Source organism: Carcharhinus amblyrhynchos, chromosome 15 (assembly GCF_965287045.1).
Source record: "Carcharhinus amblyrhynchos chromosome 15, sCarAmb.v2.hapA, whole genome shotgun sequence".
NCBI classification, from domain to species: domain Eukaryota; kingdom Metazoa; phylum Chordata; class Chondrichthyes; order Carcharhiniformes; family Carcharhinidae; genus Carcharhinus; species Carcharhinus amblyrhynchos.
Window position 1 is genome coordinate 64,562,471 of NC_137338.1, and position 19,649 is coordinate 64,582,119.

The 19,649-nt window shown below is 43.3% G+C and overlaps 1 protein-coding gene across 2 annotated transcripts in view; it reads left to right on the forward strand.

Moving 5' to 3' along the window:
* Positions 1-19,649, forward strand: part of LOC145353375 (rho GTPase-activating protein 6-like) — a 554,657-nt gene that overhangs the window by 203,556 nt on the left and 331,452 nt on the right. The window contains exon 1 of one of the 2 annotated variants that reach the window (XM_080204083.1): positions 8,841-9,152. The exons of the other annotated variant lie outside the window; for it this stretch is intronic. Within the exon in view, the coding sequence (XP_080060209.1) occupies positions 9,111-9,152 (42 nt within the window). The 5' untranslated portion in view covers positions 8,841-9,110. Of the gene's footprint in view, positions 1-8,840; positions 9,153-19,649 lie in introns of those variants that run through there. 2 annotated transcript variants of the gene reach the window in all.

Here is a 19,649-nt window from a genome sequence, read left to right on the forward strand (position 1 = left end):
GACAACACTTGACCTTTTCCATGAGTATCTGAAAACCTATGGAATTGTGATTACTGTTTGTCACATGTTCCCCCACTGCAAATTTGAAACTCTGGCCTGGCTTATTCCCTAGTACCAAGTCCAGTATAGTCCTTTCTCCAGTTGAACTATCTACATATTGTTCCAAAAAATCTTCCTGGACACACTTAGTAAATTCCTCACCATCCGGATCCATAGCCCTAAGGGATTTCCAGTCATTATGGGGAAAATTAAAGTCTCCCACTACAACAATCCTATTATTTCTACATCTGTCCAGAATCTGCTTACATATCCATTCTTCATCTTTCCGTGGGAGGCCTGTAGTAGATCCCCATCATAGTGACTGTCTCCTTCCTGTTCTGAGCTCTACCCACAGTGTCTTGTTACATGATTCTTCCATGGTGCCCTCCTTTATTATTGTTATTACAGCTGTAATATGTTCCCAACCAGTATAGTAACTCCCCCACCTCTTTTGCCTTCCCCTCTGTAAAGCACCTATATCCTAAAATATTTAGTGGTCAATCATGTCCCTCTTTTAACCAAGCCTTCATTACCGCAATTATATTCCGTGCATGAATCAAGGCTCTAAGTGCATCTGTCTTATGGGGGTGAGAAATTTAGTGTTATTGAGCTCACTGAAAGTCAGCAAAATGCTGGTTGTAAACTGGATGATCTGGTTATTCATCCCAATGCTGTTTGTGGATATTGTGCACAAGCTGGCTGTCACATAGCAACAATAATGATACAACTAAAGTACCTCATTGGTTGTAAAGTGCTTTTGGGTGTCAGGAGGTCATGAAAGATGCAATATAAAAAAAAATTGTTTTTTTCCCTCATCTTTGAGAATTTGTAGATCGTTGAGCGAACGACATTCAGAAAATGGCTTGTTAAAGTGCAAGTGGCAAAAGCGGATGCCCAGTGTTGAAGCAGAATGTATAGACCTGAATGCCTGGGTAGTAATGAGTACATATAGAATGCCTAAGAGTCAAAAGGTCTTGACGGGGCTGTACAATCCTGGGGCAAAGCCTTCTCTGGGACTTCACCAGCTCCCATACCATCATAAAATATAGCTTATATTTATTGCACAGTTGTTAAATTCACAAAATTTAGGTAGCTCCAAGAGACATCATCAATCATTTCAAAATGGACAGAAGATTGCATTGTGTTTAAGGAAGTTAGAAACTAGTGACAGTGCAAAGTTGTAACATGGCATTTTAGTGAATATCAGAAATATTTTCTCAAATGCTCTTAGACAGACATTAAATACAGAAATATAATGTTCCTCCTCCACATCATTTTACGTTTCACAGCCGCAAAGGACCCAGCATTTTATGGCCTTCGGTGAAAGAAATTGAGCAATATGTTGTTAAGACCACCAACAGGAGATTTCTTTCTTCTGTAGACGGTTTTTAGTATGCTCAAGAGAATAACCATGCTAAAATAATACTGTTCCGGACAGGGATGAGAGAGAACATAAACCCCAATTCTATTCCCTTCCCTCTGTATTCAGTCTGTTTTTGAAAAGGAAAATGCGTGTGTTTTTTAACCCCTAAGTGTGTGCTCCTATGTATCCTCCCCAAAAGGTACAAGTCCTTTTTTCACAATGATGGGGGATCAGAGGAGTAACGACTGGGAGGTAGTTTAAACCATGATCCAATCCTTCAGCTCAAACTAGTGTTGCCACACTTCAGAAATGTTTTAATTTTGTTTGCAGTTCATGCAAAAAATTTTAAAAACAAATCATAGGATTCACTTTGCCAGTAAATCGCAAACACAAGGAAAAGCTGCGGAATAAAACAAAAGATTTTGGGCAGATTCTTACCAAAATCTGGCAAGAGTGTCAGGTTTAGACTGGAAATGACTCCAGACGCACAGCTGAGTTTTCACTCCAGATTTTATGACACTTGACGCACAGAGATTCTGGGACTTGGTTTGTGCCGTCACTCTGAGATTGGGGCACCATCTTTAAAGAACGTCCCCATCTGTGCTGGAATTAAACTCCCCCCCCCCACCCCCCACTCTATGGATAGGGACATGGAGGGTGAGCCCACTTCCCCCTCAAACAAATTACTGGTCATGCACCACACATAAGTGGAATGAACCAATGGGGCTCTCTAGAGGGCCCACCCCTGACCCTTCCTGCTTATGTCCCACACTACCTGAGCGCTATACTTAACTGTGTATCCCCAGGTTTTTTTTTGTAAACCAGTTGTGATTCGTACCAATGTGACGTAACACTGGCTGGGTGAGACGACACGATGAGGGTGGAGTAGTGACGTTAAGCCCCATAATGAGATTCAAATTTAGTATAAAAGATACTAATCAAGCTCATGTCCTCCCTGGACATCTGATCAGATAATTGAAGGGGGATGGAACGATTGCGTTCAGTAATCTCACCAGCACAAATCCAGTTTTTGGCCTCCTGTGATATAGCGGCCACTCGGGGATTTGCACCCATGGCTAGCGGGACCACTGGATCATGACCCTTGCATTTGTTTAGCATCCCCCGTAACCTCTGGATGCCACTAAGTGTTTTAGATTTGAAACAGAAGACAGAATTTTAACTGCTGTGGGGAGAGGGGGTAGCATGCAGAGACCCAGGGTAATATGGGTTCAAATTGCACCATGGTGCTTCGTGAAATTTGAATTCCATAAAAATCTGGAATTAGAAGTCTAATGAGGACCGTAAATGCTGTCTGAAATGGCTTAGTAAGCCACTCAAGTGCAATTTAGGGTGAGCAACAAATGCTGCCCCAGCTAGCAATACCCACATGCCATGATGGAATAAAAATTTAAAATATTACACAACATTGAGATGCTAAAACATTCAAAGCGTGAACTCATAAAGTCATGGCCTTCAAGCCAAAGGGTTATATTAACAGGATTGGTTTTGAGAGCCTGAATGGAGGTATTAGAAATTTAGAAGTTTTCATTTTTGGGTGCAAAGAAGTAGCACTACAGATGTGGCACAGAAGAACTCTTTATGTGAACTTAAATCAATAGTGCAGTACATTTCTTAAAGTTTTTTTTTAAAACTTCCAAAGAAGGATGAGATTTAGAAGGAGGTGTTTGAAATTATGAAGGGTTTCGCTAGAGTAAATAAGGAGAAACTACTTCCATTGGCAGAACCGGAGGAAAATTTTTTACAGAGTTATGATCTGGACTGCACTGCCTGAAAGGATGCTGAAAGCTGATTCAGTAATATATTCTCAAGTATGTATCCCTTAGAACAAAGAAGATTACAGTGCAGGAACAGCCCTTTGGCCCTCTAAGCGTGCATTGACCATGCTACCTGACTTAACTAAAACCTCCTACCCTTCTGGGGACCATATCCCTGTATTCCCATCCTTTTCATATATTTGTCAAGATGCCCCTTAGAAGTCACTATTGTATCTGCTTCCATTCTCTGTGTAAAAAATCTGTCTGTGCTTCATATGCTCTGTCTGAGGCCAGAACTCTTCATTCACCTGACAAAGAGGGGAACCTCAAAAGCTTGTGAGTTTGCTATCGAATAAATTGGTTGGACCTAAACCTGGTGTTGTCAGACTTCTTACTGTAAAAATTCTGCCTCGTACATCCCCTTTAAACTTTGCCTCTTACACCTTAAACCTGTGCCCCATAGTAGTTGACTCTTCCACCCTGGGAAAAAGTTTTTGACTATCCACTCTGTCCATGCCTCTCATAATATTGTAGACATCTATAAGGTCACCACTCAATCTCTGCTGTTCTAGTGAGAACAAAATTTTAAGATCAAGATATACTCCAAAGGAGGTTCCTGCTTAAATTTTAAGCATTTTTAGAAACTGGAAATAACCCAGCAAGCCATTTTCCACACAGCAACGGCACTTAATTAACTTTTCATGTCGTTCAGTTTTCTTTTTTCCTAGAAACAAGTACATTCGCACATCATTAAGCAGTGATGCCCCAAACCTATGTTCCTGGCTGGGATACTTCTTTCAATATTTGACTGATATAAATAGCCAACTAAATATTTGCAATAATATGCAAATAGATCTCTTCCACAGAGCATGGTCTCATGTCAAAGAACTTTTAGATGCAGGCATACTCAGCTTATCCCACAAATTTGTCATATTTATTATTATCATATTATTATTTATTGTCATATGTGTTAGTATACAGTAAAAAGTATTGTTTCTTGTGTGCTAGACAGACAAAGCATGCTGTTCATAGAGAAGGAAAGGAGAGAGTACAGAACGTAGTGTTACAGTCATAGATTGTGGACCAATTGGAAATAATGCTGAAGAGTTTTAATAGCTACTAATAGAAGCTCACAGTATGTTCCAATTGCCTTTTGAGGAAGGCAAACTTGGTGTCAGTGGTTTCTTGTCTAGGTTTCAAACAAAAAGCCATCCGATGAACAGTAAAGTCTGGAAACAACTTATTCTCTCATTTTGCTTCCATGCCAGTAATAATTTGTTTTTGTTAGCTCTCTGATACCACCAAGGTTGTTAGGATTAATTATTTTTAATACAGCTGGAGCTTGAAATATATATGGATGGTTGAGTGACTATGCCTGGGAAAGATGTTAATTGGATTTCACTTAAATTGCTCTGGAGAATAATCTTCTGAGGACAAAAACCAAAGAATCTTCAGGTTCAGAACTGCTCAATGTTTTTCCCAGACCATAAAGATTTTTTTAAGCAAGAGAATATTCACACTTTGGCATGGTGGCACAGTGGTTAGCAGTGCTGCCTTACAGCTCCAGGGACCCTGATTCAATTCCAGCCTCGTGTGACTGTCTGTGTGGAGTTTGCACCTTCTCCTCATGCCTGTCTGGGTTTCCTCTGGTGCTTCGGTTTCCTCCCACAGCCCAAAGATGTACGAGTTATGTTGATTGGTCATGCTAAGTTGCCCCTGAGTGTAAGGGGATCAGCACGGTAAATATGTGGGGTTACAGGGATAGGGCCTTGGTGGAATTGTTGATGGTGCAGACTCGATGGGTCAAATGGCTTCCTTCTGCTCTATAGGGATTCAATGATATTCTGTGCACACTTTAGTATACTCCACCTGGAGTCTTTAGAATTACTGTCATCTGTTGTGCCTTTCACAACATTGTACTGCGGAGAAGAGTAGAGCTCCAACTGGAGGAATGTGTTGAACACCTGGGATCTACTGAAGAGGAGGAGGAAGTGCACGATGTGGCCATGGTGCCAGCAGCCAGGCACATGGATGCCAGAGAAGCCAATGATGTACTCAGACTACATTTCACTAAATATGTTTGCATGAAGTCATCAAGAATGGCCATCATTTCTCTGTTTCTCCCTACTCCCCACTCTGCAACCTCCCACCCCTCAAAAACCAGATACACTTCATTCAACTAGCCAACATTGTCATTCACACTCTTTCCTCCTCATAAAGCATGATTGTTCCATTCGCCTGAAGGTTACTGACCAGGACGAATAGAGCATGCAGTAAAGTGGAGGCCAGGATTCTGAGATGTTCAAATTATGTGTATAGTCGAAACAAACATCAGCATAGTATCACTAATATTGCTGTACAGACCCAAGGGAACCCAATGTGTAATTATTAAGTCTTTCTCATACATTTGCTCTGACCCCTAAATGACATAACCTCTGTGGTTTCAGCTGAGCTAGAGGCAGGCTTCTTATTTCCCTGCTGTGACGGATGAAATGCTCTTGGCAGATTTGTTCTGCATTTTAACCCTGTGAAGGCCCTGCTAAAGAATGTCCTACCTACACCTGTGCAGGGGAAGATCCGGTCTTCATGGCAAGAGGCAGCACATTGTCTGCACTTGCTATAAGAGATTGAGTGCCTTGAGCGAAGTATCAATTGCTGGTGTACTTTCATGTCCCTCCCAGAGCCCCTATGTCATTCCCTGCCAGCCAAGATTTGGAGAGCGCTTAGCTGCATTTCAGTGAAACTTTGACCCAGTGGGTTAGGGCTTTGCACCATCTGTGTAAAGTGGCACTGTGACAGGCCGTTGGTGAGGGCCAGTGTACACTCAGTGAGCTGTTGATTTTCCATGCAGGTGACTACTCTTTCAATAGAGGTGGTCATCAGTGCAGCCATCCCACTGCTCCCTCCCATTCTCTTGCTTTAGGAGCAAGCTTTCTTGGGCAAGATGATCTTTCGTAGAGGTGGTGGAGATTCAGTGGGCCAAATGGTCTCCTGCACTGTAGAGTTTCTATCGTTGTGAACCAGTAAATGGTATCAAAGAGCATAATTTAATCTAGCCCTGCTCTATCCTAATGATTATTGATTGTGCAAATTTGCATAAAATGCTCTAGAATTGTTGCAGGAACACATAGGGGCAGTCTTACCATCGCGTCTCACCTGTCAACTTATGATTTCTAGCAAGGTCAGCCTCATACCTGTTTCCAGCATGAGGCTGAATAAATTAGTTAAATCACATTTTAGTATAATTTCAATGTCATTGGCAAGCCCGGGACATTGTCTTCGGGGCTCATTTGCCTCTGTAGCCTTGCCAGGCGAGGTTCTCTCCAGTAAAAATCACAGCTGGTCCCCAGACATGATGGCCTTGCTGGTAGAACTGGAGGCCACTGATTCCACCACCCCCCCCCCCCCACCCGGGGCGGTTGGGGGCCAGGAGTGTGCCCATCGGGCAGTGCCACGGTGTCAGGCTGGTACTGTCCACTAGGTATCCTAGCTGTGTCCACCGCATAATGATGTGGAGATGCCAGCATTGGACTGGGGATAAAACAGAAAGAAATCCCACAACACCAGCTTAAAGTCCAACAAGTTTATTTGTAGCAAATGCCCCAAGCTTTCGGAACGGGCTGTCCCTTCGTCAGGTGGAACTGGGAGTTCAGAACTTCCAGCCACCTGGCAGCCTGTTCCGAAAGCTTGGGGCGTTTGCTACAAATAAACTTGTCGGACTTTAAGCTGGTGTTGTGGGATTTCTTTCTGTTCCACCACGCATTGCCAAGTAGGTGGGGCCTGAGGGGCAGGGCCTTTCGAGGGCAGGTCAATCATGGGGGTGGTGGTGGGTAACCGCTCCACACACTTCATTGCGATTGGTGGGGGGAGCGAGGAGGGATCAGTCCGGGCCAATGGGGGAGCTTGTGGGGGGCTTGATTGATCCGGACTGGAGGGGTGTTGTGATAGGCTGCGGGCCCCTGCGGTACCTGCCGGGGGGGAGGCCTGCTAAGGCCACAGAGGCTGGCTGAGAGCAACAGAGACTGATAGTGAGAGAACTATCATTCAGCCTCTATTGCTCTTCGCAGCAGAAGGACTTTTGCATACTCAGTGGCACCCTCTGCTGCTCTCAGCAGAATTTGAGTGATTTAAGTCCTGCCCCTCCCCTATAGGAGAGAAACATTTTTCTTCTTTTTACTCTAAACGCGTAAGATCGCAGATTTGGACTCGCTTAAAAATGGATCAGAAACACCTCCCTTTTCATGCTTGTCCTGGACGTAGAATTCTTTTTGTAAGATTGCCCCATTGTGCTGAATCATATGAGCCACATTACATATTATAATGTACATATTTTCCGCTACATATCCTGTGAACAGTATAGAACAATGAGGATGTACAAACCAAAATATTCTTCTTTCTTGTGGAAGTCAATTTAATTATAAATGCAGAAATTTTGTTCATATTAATATACAATGTTCATTTTAGGAAGTTAATTGTTGTTGAGGGGGTGCAAGGCTGAAGGTTGCTTTGGGGTGGTGGGGGGGAAATGTGTCAGTCTTGCTTGAGCGTACAACATTTTGACTCGAGAGGCAATGAGTGTGAGTCACTTGCAAATGAATCGCTGACTAATACCAGCCAGCGAAATCTAAGGGTTGGCAAATTTGTATTGTATTAAAAAGAAAGACAGGACTCTAATGTCAGCTGAGAGAATGTAAATCAGCATTCACCAATTCTGGTCACCCTATTATAGAAAGGATATTATTAAACTATAAAAAGTGCAGAAGAGGCTGCTACCGGGACTTGACGGTTTGAGTTATAAGGAGAGGCTGGATAGAATGGGACTTTTTTCTCTGGAGCGTAGAAGGCTGAGGGGTGATCTTATAGAGGTCTATAAAATAATAAGGGGCACAGAACAGCTAGATAATCAGTATCTTTTCCTAAAAGTAGGGGAGTGTAAAACTAGAGGGCATAGATTTGAGGAGAGATACAAAAGTGTCCAGAGGGACAATTTTTTCACACAGAGGGTGGTGAGTGTCTGGAACAAGCTGCCAGAGATGGTAGTAAAGATGGGTACAATTTTATCTTTTAAAAAGCATTTAGACAATTACATGGGTAAGACTGGTATAGAGGGATATGGGCCAAATGCGGGCAATTGGGATTAGCTTTGAGTTTTTTTAAAAAAGGGTGGCATGGACAAGTTGGGCCGAAGGGCCATGCTGTAAACCTCTGTGACTCTATGAGAAGGCTTGCAAGAAGTCGCCTCGCTCCTAGCAGCTTAAAAGTGGAGGACAAATCAGCAATTCTCACTCTGTTCAGCTAATTTCGGTAGGGGGGCGTCTACCTTTTTTTGTTGAAATGAGCGAGCGGCAGTAAATGCTTTCCAGCCAGCGTGTGGACATGAGCTGCAGACATCTGAGTCTGAGGTTAGTGCGGTCTTCTAACTGGGAACAGCTGCAACTTTCCAGATTGTGTATTTCTCCCATTATGTCATCCTATTCGCCAGGAATGGGTCAGAGCGATCCCTCTATCCGATCCTCAGCGGGGATGTGCCAGTGACTTGGGTCTTGTCGTCAGTTGAAACCCCACCTCTCTTTCCCCCCTCTCCCCCCGCGAAGATCCATCTGCAGTGCCAAAGGGCGGCGGGGAACGGGGGGGGGGGGGACGGGATTTTAAATCATCTTTCTGCAGGCTGCTCCCCGCTTTAGAAGGCAGCGCTGAGCATGTAGCCCTTCCAGTCTGACCTGATTGTAAAGCGGGCGAGCAGTGAAAGATGTTAACCGGCAGACAGGACAAATGAAGCGCAAGAGCATCGCTCATGCTACACGAACCTGGATTCTGCATAAGCTGGAGTGTGAAAGTTGGCAACGCTGTTAATCTGCTTCATTCGAGACCTATCACTTTGCTTTACAACTGACTTCAAGAACTGGTGTGTGTGGATTGTCAATGCACTAACTATGGCAGACTCTGTGTTTTTGGAAAAGCAAATCATTTGTGGGGTAAGTGATTGTTAAAATGTTTTTATCCTTCCTCTTATTAAAAACGTGGATACTGACTTCTTTCCCCCTCCATGCCCTTCGGGGCAACTGGCCAGTTGCTTATATGCGTTACTGTTTCAAAGATGTTTCTTACTGCAACGCGGTCTGTAAACTACTTACATGCACCGTCTCCATTTCAGAATATAAGTGGTTATTAAGAAAGCTCGTTACTCATTGCTGGATACAGGAGTGGTTGTATCGAAAACTAATGTACACACGTCATAGATCCTGGTGACAGGCTTCGTAGTGAAGGAGCACTGCAGGAATGGAAACAATACGGTTAATAGAGTCTCGCATACATGCCGCTTCCTCTGTAACAATTCCGAAATCAGACATCAAAAGTGCTGAAACTGTTTACATTTCCTGAGTGCTTGAAAAAGAACCCACAAAACGCTGACGAGTCATGCTTAGCTTCTTGGAATCAGGAATAATTTTATGTATGACAGAACTCAGCCCCCAGCACTACACCCCCCCCCAACACACACACACACACACTTTTGTTTATGTAGACCCTGGATCCAGTTTAACAAATCTTTTCTGTGCAGTCAGAGGCGCAAAGGTTACCAACAGTAACAGCAACAGGTAGGTCAGAGTTAAAAAAAAAATGCTTTGAGAATCCCTTACTATCCTTAAATATCCACCCCTTCTACCTGCAGGGGTAGAATCTATACGGTGGGCTGCAACAAGTCACTGAGGCTTCAAGTCAAACCTGTGATCTTAACCACCCAGGACTGGCAGTGGACACAAGAGAAAACCATCACCTCTAAGTCCCAGTATAAGTCACACACTATCCCCAGCTGGGCATTAAAACCGCTCTTTCAGTCCTAGAAATCCTAGAACTCTCTCCCAAACAGCAGTGTGGGTGTACCTACACTATAGGTTCAGGAGGAAGGTCTACCAGTCCTTTGTAGCAACCAAGGATGGGCAATTAATGCGAGTAACTTTTTTAAAAGAATTACAAAACCAACGCGCAGAGTGGACAGGACAAACCATGAATCACCTCCTTACTTGCTCCAAAAATCAACTCAAGTTGAATCACGAGCTTTCATCAGGTAAGTGGTCTATCACACTCACCTGATGTAGGAGCAGCACTCCAAAAGCTGGTGATTCCAAACAAACCCATTGGACTTCAACCTGATGTTGTGAGACTTCTTACTGTAACTGGTTAGTGACACAGAATACATTAGAATGCTTTTTTCTGAAGTGATTTTGTGAGCATATTTTATAAATGCAATATGATTCTTTCCTGATAAATAATTTCAGGTGATAAAATTAAAGGTGTAAGTATGCCCTCCACCTCTTTTCTTAGTTGAACTGGATTTTTTTATTGCTTTGTGTACTGACATATAATTGAAAAAAACTATAACAAATTTTAAAAAATACTCTGTTGCCAGGGAGATGCTGGCATATTTACAGTGCTTAAAATGAATTGAATCTATTCAGAAGAGCTCAGCTGCAGGTTTTTTTTCATGAACTAATCCCGACTTGTCTCTGTTTTATGTATTCACAAATAAATAACATTCACCTGAATGGAAACCTCCAGTAAACTGACAACCTTGCCTATTCTGCAGTTACAATTACCCATCTAGTGTTTTATGAAGATGTGTTAACTTGAGTATGTGACAATCTATTCCATCTGGACAGTTTGGCTTTGACATTCAGTGATATTTGTGGTTGAGCTTTTGCATTGCTTCTTTGGTTGAGATTATAGAGTGGGTTTGGACTATGATGTTCTACTGCTCCCATCATTATAAAACGTTTTGCCAACGAGAATAATAACCATCTTTTACCTTGTTCCAGTGTCATTGGCTGTGTAACTGGGGCAACTAACAATGTTGTAATATATCAGATTGCAATATTTCTGTGCATGTTGCAGTCAGATATGCTGTTCACTGTACAGTACTACTAAATACACTGGCTCTGTGCACCATTCTGGACTGAAAATGCCATTGGAGATTGCTAGGCCATTTCATAGGATATTTAAGAATCAGCCACATTGACTGTGGGTTGGGAGTCATTAAATCTTTTTTTTTATGAAAATGGGCTAGATTTTTTATTGAATTCAGATTTCACCATCTGCAGTGGTGGGATTCAAACCCAGGTTCCCAGAGCATTACTCTGATCGCTGGATTACCAGTCCATTAACTACACCACCACCTCCCCTCGGAGATATTCTGAGATAGATGGTATTAGAACCATAGAATCCCTACAATGCAGAAGGAGGCCATTTGGCCTATCGCGTCTGCACTGACTCACTGAAAGAGCATCTTACCCAAGCCCACCCTACCCCCATAACCCCTTACATTTACCACGGCTAATCTACATGAAGTACACACCCTTGGACACTAACGGGCAACTTAGCATGGCCAGTCCATCTAACCTGCGCATCTATAGTAAGGGAATGGATAATGGTTTGAAGCAGGAGAGCTAATGGAACTAATTGTCTGGTTGCTGTATATTCGGTCTAACTTGCTTGATTAATTAAACCTTAAACTGCTTGCAGAGGGTGAATACTCTGTCTGCATTCACTATCCAGGCTTAAGATGGCTATTTGAACAAAGTACAAATGTTGGCTGGCAGACTTGGCATTGCAGTTCTAGCAGGGTGATGTGGTCCCAGTTATGTGTCGGCAAAAATTGGGGTCCTACCAAAAGGTCATCTGAGCTAAGAGAGAATAAAGGTTTAACTTGGGACAAGATGGACAGAAGGAGAAGGTTAAGCAAATTGGCAGTCGTATTTTGGCGAATGGAATGTCAAAGGTTGGGCAATCGGGATTTAGAAAGTGTAGTTCTAAGTGATTTGGCTTAGTGCATTTCTTAGGATGAACACAGAAAGAAGTAGGGCGGGAAGCATGGAGAGGCACACGAGGAAATGATTGGAGATGGCCACAGCTTAGATAAGCCACGGGAAAGGCAAAGTCAAGTGTGTGGCCAAGAGTATGGATAGGGGAGTTTATAGGATTGTAGGAATGGCAGAAGGTCATTGAATTCAGAGGTGACAGGGAAAGAGGAGCTGAGATGAAAATTGAAATCTCAAAGGTGAGATGCTGCTTAGTGCAGAGGCTGAGGAAGAAAAGGCTAAGGATATCCTGGTGAAAAATATAGGGCATGGCATCATTATCATGAAAAGTATTAGGCAAACAATGAAAAATGCTAGCAAATACAAATGCAGTGATATTGAAACAAAGTCATTGTGCTATTTTTATGTGTTTGTTATATGATGTTTTTCCCTACTTCCAAAATATACAATCCACTCTGGAGGAAAAGAGTCTGATTTCAGGACAAGGTTACATGGGCACTGTGTGATCCTGGACACTGAATGCTAGCAGACTTTCAAATGTATGAAACATCACCAGCAAGCCCAATCCTATCTAGACATGTGTACACACGCAAATTTAGTATGAGCTGTTCAACAACAACACACTGGAAAGCCCCTGACTTTAGGCTCCCATGCTGAAATGCATGGCAATTGTAGTGTTAATGCTGCAGTGCTAACTCATATCAGACTGTCGGTTGCATCTCCTTCAGCTGTATGAGTACTTTCCTCATGAACTAACTACAGCAAATCATTACAAAAAATGGTAACATCTCTCCTTGCTCTTCTCCCTCTCCGTCAACTTCTAAGCTTCGTGAGGACAAAATCGCAGAACTTGTAACTGACTGCTGTCAGCATTCTTCAATGAGAAATACTTGTTTGTGAAATGTTTTAAACTAAAACAGGTGCTTCCTGTGTCTTAAACATGCAGATGTCTGCTGAAGGCAGTTTGCAAAAAGCCTACAAAAGAAGCTTTATATGGGAAGAGGGCAGGAGTAGAAATGGAACTTCATGTACTGGACCAGTGCTTCACCAACTTTCACCCATTTTTACTCATCTTCTTCCATTCTGAACTGTTTTGATAGAGAAAATGATGGAAATTGTTTCCACTGGTGGGAGGATCAGAAATCTGAGGACTCACATTTAGGATAATGGTAAGCAAAATTCCAGTCCCTTCCTATTAAGAACTTAGCTGATTCTCGGCAGGTAGCAGTTGGGCTGAAGTTACATGCTGACGGTGGTTCGGCACCCAGAGATTGGTGGCATCCTGACTCCTAAGCCCAGCATTGTTGTGCGCCCAATAATATGGTAATTGGTGGCAAGGGCGTGTTACAGACTGTCACACCACCCAAGAGTGCTGGAGGATAGAATGTCCGATCTCTGAGGCTGTAGGCTGTGACCTGGAATGAGATAATGGCCAGCAGTTTAAAGGACCATCAGGCAGTGTCAAGTGACTGATCGGATGATTAATGGATGCGCTCGATCATACATAGTGAAGATTCGTGCGTTTTCCAACCTGATCAGGCACCCTGTTGGGCACCGGAGCAGCTGGGGGTGCATTATTGATCCTAATAATCACATTTTAATTTGACGTTTTTAAGTTTCCTTTGTACTTTGATTTTGTTCAGGCTGTTCCCCTTCCTTTTGGGAAGCTGCCCCTTTGATTTTACCTGATTTATGACCTGATTTAACTTGAGTTTGTTTATTTGGTTTGACCTTAAAAGAGGCCAACCTGATCAGTTTAAACTTCAGTTTCAGCTCATCATTGCAAAACCAGGTAAATCCTCATAGGTGGCAGGAATTTTAAAATCTCCCACCTTTTGGTATTGAGGAATTGTACATTTATTACCTATTTCTATGCATTGACATCTGTACCGTTGAGTGAGGGGTGCATTCTCTAAGGGGAAATAGCTGCCCCCAGATTCAGTTAGGCCTACCTTGGTGCCCTCCTGCTTGCAGTATATGATTGGCATGACCAGTTCCTGCCAAGCACTGGGAAAAAGATCTCACCAAACCCTTTTTGTTGCAGTGGCAAGATGTACTATAGAAACCTTTTCCATATTAAGCAACCCAGTTGATCACAGCCAGGGCCATTAGCAGGTTTGGTCCCTCAACTCATCATCGCCCTCATCCTCGGAGAACTAACCCCTATGCTCAAGGGTATCTCCTCTTTCAGTGGTGATGTTATGGAGTGCACAGCACATCATGGCCATAAGGGCGCATGTGAGGGAGTTACTGCATTGCCGCTCCATATCTATCCAGGCCTGAGAATTGCATCTGCAGGAGACTGATGGTCTTCTGCTCCATGACCTTGGTGCTGGCATGACTTTTATTGTACCTCCTCTCTCTGACAAGGTTGGACACAGGAGCAGCATGGTAGCACAGTGGTTAGCACTGCTGCTTCACAGCTCTAGGGTCCTGGGTTCGATTCCCGACTCGGGTTGCTGTCTGTGTGGTGTTTGTTTGTTTGTTTATTTACTTATTTGTTTATTCTCTTCGTGTCTGCGTGGGTTTCTTCCGGGTACTCCGGTTTCCTCCCACAGCCCAAAGATGTGCGGGTTAGGTTGATTGGCCAAGCTAAGAAATTGCCCTTTCATATCCAGGGATGCGTAGGTTAGAGGGATTAGTGGGCATAATATGTAGGGATATGGGGGTAGGGCCTGGGTGAGATTGTGTTTGGTGCAGACTCGATGGGCCGAAGGGCCTCTTTCTGCACTGTAGGGTTCTATGATGACACTCTCACAGGTGGCAGTAGCCAACATTTCAGTTGATAGCCCTTATCATCAAGGAGCCATCGCTTCAAGGAATTAGGGTTGGCGAAAAGGTCTGGAATCTGTGAATCCCTAAGGATGTATGCATCATGACTGCTGCCTGGATACCTGGCATAAATCTGCATGACCCACCGATTACGGCTACACATCGGTTACCCATTGATCGAGTGGAAGCCCTTTCTGTTGATGAAAGTACGTGGTTGTCCAGCCTTTATGACGATCTTCGTGAAGCCAATCGCTTCCCTGCGCTGTGGGGAAACCTGAAATCATTGTACATCTCAGGCTCTATCCATTTGACTTTGGACTGTTTTTTCAGAAGGAATTCTTCAAAATGCAGCTAATGAAAATACAACAAAACTTACTCCAACTTATAAATCAAAGGAAAGGTTTAATAAAGAAACATCATTACTCCAAACTTGGGGCCTCGCCCTGGGCCGCTCCAAGCTACCCACAATTCTACATAGTTCCTTATTTATAGTGAATCAGCTGACTATTACATCACTCTGTAATTGATTCCATGGTTTACTGGGTCAGCTAATCCTTACATCTTGTTCTTATTGGTCACATTATATCTAATACAAAGTTGTCACCAGTTACATTCTAACCTGGAAATCCTGTGTGAAGGCGATGTATTGCATTTGTGAATACCTCAATGCAATGATATGCAGCTGACTGTGTTGTCTCGCTGAGGCCTGTGGAATGAATCTGTTGTGAAGGAGTAAAGCCACCACTGTTACTTTCACTGGGACAGGCATTAGGTGGCCCCCAACACAGCTGGAAGAGATTCTCTCTGCTAGGATCTCACAAATAATGTCACAGTGGCTCCTGAATTACCTTCTGCACTAAGTCTTGCTCAGTTGCCGGTAGCTAAACCTCTGCCTGTACACTTTGTGGCAGCATTAGATTGTCTGTGCCTCCGCTGAGGGTTTTTGGGTTACTCCTGATACTTGGGGTCTGGTACTGCCCTGTCCCCTTCCTGAAGAATCAGAGCCTCCTTGTGTTCCCTTCCTTCTCGCACCCTTTTCCTCCTCACTGGAGGCTGTGTCTCCAACTGAGAGCACAATCCCCATCCGTCTCAGACACTTTTTACCCCTGGGTCATGGACAGGAAAATAATCGATCAGTACAGCCCTGTCAATCAGCAGATGAAACAATTTCCAAAAGGTTCCTCTGTCCATTCACAATCAGCAGTTAATGAAGTGTTGATTACAAAGCCTAAACTCTGGATTCGGCTGCAGTTATTCTTTTGGCTAAGATCTAGTGTCAGATCAAACCCAAAATCAGGTGCAGTGGCTTTTCTTGTCAACTTGGATCCATGAGTTGGATTTAATTTGAATTTGAATTGGTTTCTGGAGCAAGCAAGGAGATGGATTAAGGACATGCTCTGAGCATAGGCTTTGTACTTTAATAGCCATCCAAACATGCTTATTCATTCGAAAACAGATTCCCCACCTGTCATCATTTTCATCCTGAAGGCATATTATTGCCTTTTGAACTTATTATAGCAGTGAATTGGGTCATTAATGATGTTAATTGGTTTCTGAATTGCAATTTAAATAGACAGGGAGGGTTTCTGGCTCTTTGATCTGCCCGCACATCATACTATCGCAAACCAATGTGATGACTTTGTAAACAGCACCCCATGTCATCGCACCACGCAATACACCTCACAAAGCGGTGAACGTTCCTGATCTGGGAGTGCATTATTCAGCTCAAGATTCTGCCTGTACATCCTTCTCTATGTAACACATTTCTTTCCAGAAGCTTCTCAAGTCCCAGCTCCCATCAATTGAGATGTCGTGGATCTATCAGAATTGCTGTTACCTTTGCACAGTATGGCTGTTTCTGGGTATTCAAACACTCAAAAGTGAAAGAAGCATTGGCAGCGGTTGGAAATGTGCTTGTTGACTGCTCAGAGATCCAGCCGTTTGGCTCAGCTCGATGATCACTCCTGCTTTCTCCTTTCCTCTTAGTTCTGTTTCTGCCACACGGCCTCCATATTTTAACTCCCCCCCCCCCCCCCCGACCCACCCACCCACCCACAGCAGGACCAGAAAGATTGGAAAATTCCAGCCACTGATACTAAATCTGATTATTAGATTGTCATAATGGCCTGGAACCACCTCTTCTCTCCTTCCTTTAACTTCATACAGGCAGCTCTCACTTCACAGATACCCTGACCCTTTCAGCCTCAGCTTAGATGGGGTTACTCTCAGCTGAGTTCAATGTTCAGTGCAGTGTTGGAAGTTCCAACTTTTGTATGAAATGGTAAACCTAGGTGTTGCTGGCTTTCTCAGATGGACATAGACATTCTCCATTGAATGTAAAGTGCTTTGGATTATATTCATTGGAGTTTAGAAGCGTGAGAGAGGATCTCATAGAAAAACTACAGCACAAACAGGCCCTTCGGCCCACAAGTTGCACTGATCATATCTCTACCTACTAGACTTACCTATAACCCTCAATCCTATGAAGCCCCATGTACTCATCCAGAAGTCTCTTAAAAGACCCTATCGAATTTGCCTCTACCACTACCAACGGCTGTCGATTCCACTCACCCATCACCCTCTGAGTGAAAAACTTACCCCTGACATCCCCTCTGTACCTCCTCCCCAGCACCTTAAACCTGTGTCCTCTTGTGGCAGCCATTTCAGCCCTGGGAAAAAGCCTCTGAGAATCCACCTAATCAATACCTCTCAACATCTTATACACCTCTATCAGGTCCCCTCTCATCCTTCGTCTCTCCAAGGAGAAAAGATCAAGCTCTCTCAACCTATCCTCATAAGGCATGACACCCAATCTGGGTTTCTGAGATTCTTGTAAATCTCCTCTGCACCCTCTCAATGGCTTCCACATCCTTCCTGTAATGAGGCGACCAGAACTGAGCACAGTACTCCAAGTGGGGTCTGACTAGGGTCTTATAGAGCTGCAGCATTATCTCCCGACTCCTAAACTCAATTCCTCGATTGATGAAGGCGAGTACACCATACACCTTCTTAACCACATCCTCTGCCTGCAAAGCTGATTTGGAAGTCCTATGAACCCGGACCCCAAGATCCTTCTGATTTTCCACACTGCTAAGAGTTTTACCCTTAATATTATATTCCTTCATCCCATTGGACCTGCCAAAATGTACCACTACACACTTATCCGGGTTGAAGTCCATCTGCCACTTCTCATAGAAACTTATAAAATTCTAACGGGGTTAGACAGAGTGGATTCAGAAAGAATGTTCCCAATGATGGGGAAGTCCAGCACTGGAGGTCATAGTTTGAGGATAAGGGATAGACCTTTTAGAATTGAAGTGACGAGAAATTTCTTCACCGAGGGAGTGGTGAATGTGTGGAATTTACTCCCACCAAATGTAACTGAGGCCAAAACGTTGTCTGATTTCAAGAAGAAATTAGATGTAGCTCTTGGGGCTGAAGGAATCAAGGGATATGGGATATTAAATCCGATGATCAGCCATGATCAAGATGGTGGAACAGGTTCTTAAGGACTGAATGGCCTACTCCTGCTTCTAGTTTCTATGTTTATATGAGTGCTCTGAGGTTGTTCAAGGCACTATATAAATGCAAGTTCTTCCGTTTTGCAGAGTAGGTTGAGCTAAAGTAATTAACTTCTGCTAACGGAGCACACATAAAGTCTTAATATATGCTAGTTAGAAGTTACTTATCGATCACAGGAAAATTTAAGAACGCTGACCTTTGCTCTTCCTTTTCCTTCCCTGACTGTCCAGTAGAGCTACTTTGGTAATCTGTTGCAGGTCTACTTTAGTTGCAGGATAAAATGTAATTTCTGCCTACAGTGAAAACAAGACTTGCATTTATGTTCAACCTTTCATGGCCCTTGGACATCTCCAAACATCCTATAGCCAATTAAAATTTCCTTTGAGGTATAGCCATTGTCATAATGTAGAAAACACAGCAGCCAATTTGTATAGCAAGGTCCTGCAAACAGAGCTATAAGATATATCCCCAGATAACCCATGTTAATAATAGTTGTTGAGGGATAAATATTGATGAGGGCATCAGGGAGATTTTGCTTTTTTGTTTCTCGTAGTTTTGTCGGAACATTCCTAAGAGAGGAAAACATCTGGAAACTCAGTTCTTCCAAAATTCTTCGAATTCCCGTATTTTAAAATGTATGGCAGATCCAGTGGTAACCATTAGCATACACAGAGTATCAACTTGACTCAGTATTGTGCAAATTAGAGAAGCAGTGTTGATAAGAGTTTGAGTATGGGAAAATGAGCAGTATGTTACGGTAAGGTCTATGGGGAGCCAAAGGTGTAGGCATAGGAGTGAAAATCGTAGGTGATATCTATCAGGATACCTAACTTAGCCTGTGACCATCGGACCAAAGGAACTAACAAAATTTATGCTGACAGGTCCCATAAAATTTTTTTTCTTTGGATTAACCTTCTCGCAGATAGTGATGCTAATATAAATATTATGGCAATAAAGCTACTCAAATATCAAGCACTGCTTGATTATAGTAATAGAAACCCTTGTGATGCTAACATAACAATCAGCTTCTTCTCAATTTGTATCAGCTAACAAGTTTGATGTAACACATGCTGAATTGCTCACACACCTAATTCTCGTTCGTCTCACATTCCTGCCAGCACTCTCATTACTGATTTGCCACACTGCAGCCTCTCCTGTAACTAAGCTGACCCCGGCCTCCTCCTGCTCTTGTTGATTGGCTGGTTGGTGGCTATTGCTGACAGACTGGCTGCTAATGGTATCTAGCTGGCTACTTGTCTGCCTCCAGGTTTTTGAGGCTGTGCAGCTAACTGGCTGCTTCATATTTTCACTTTAAATCTGACTTCTTGCTGCTCTTTAACTGGTCAAGTTCTCTGGTTGAGTGCC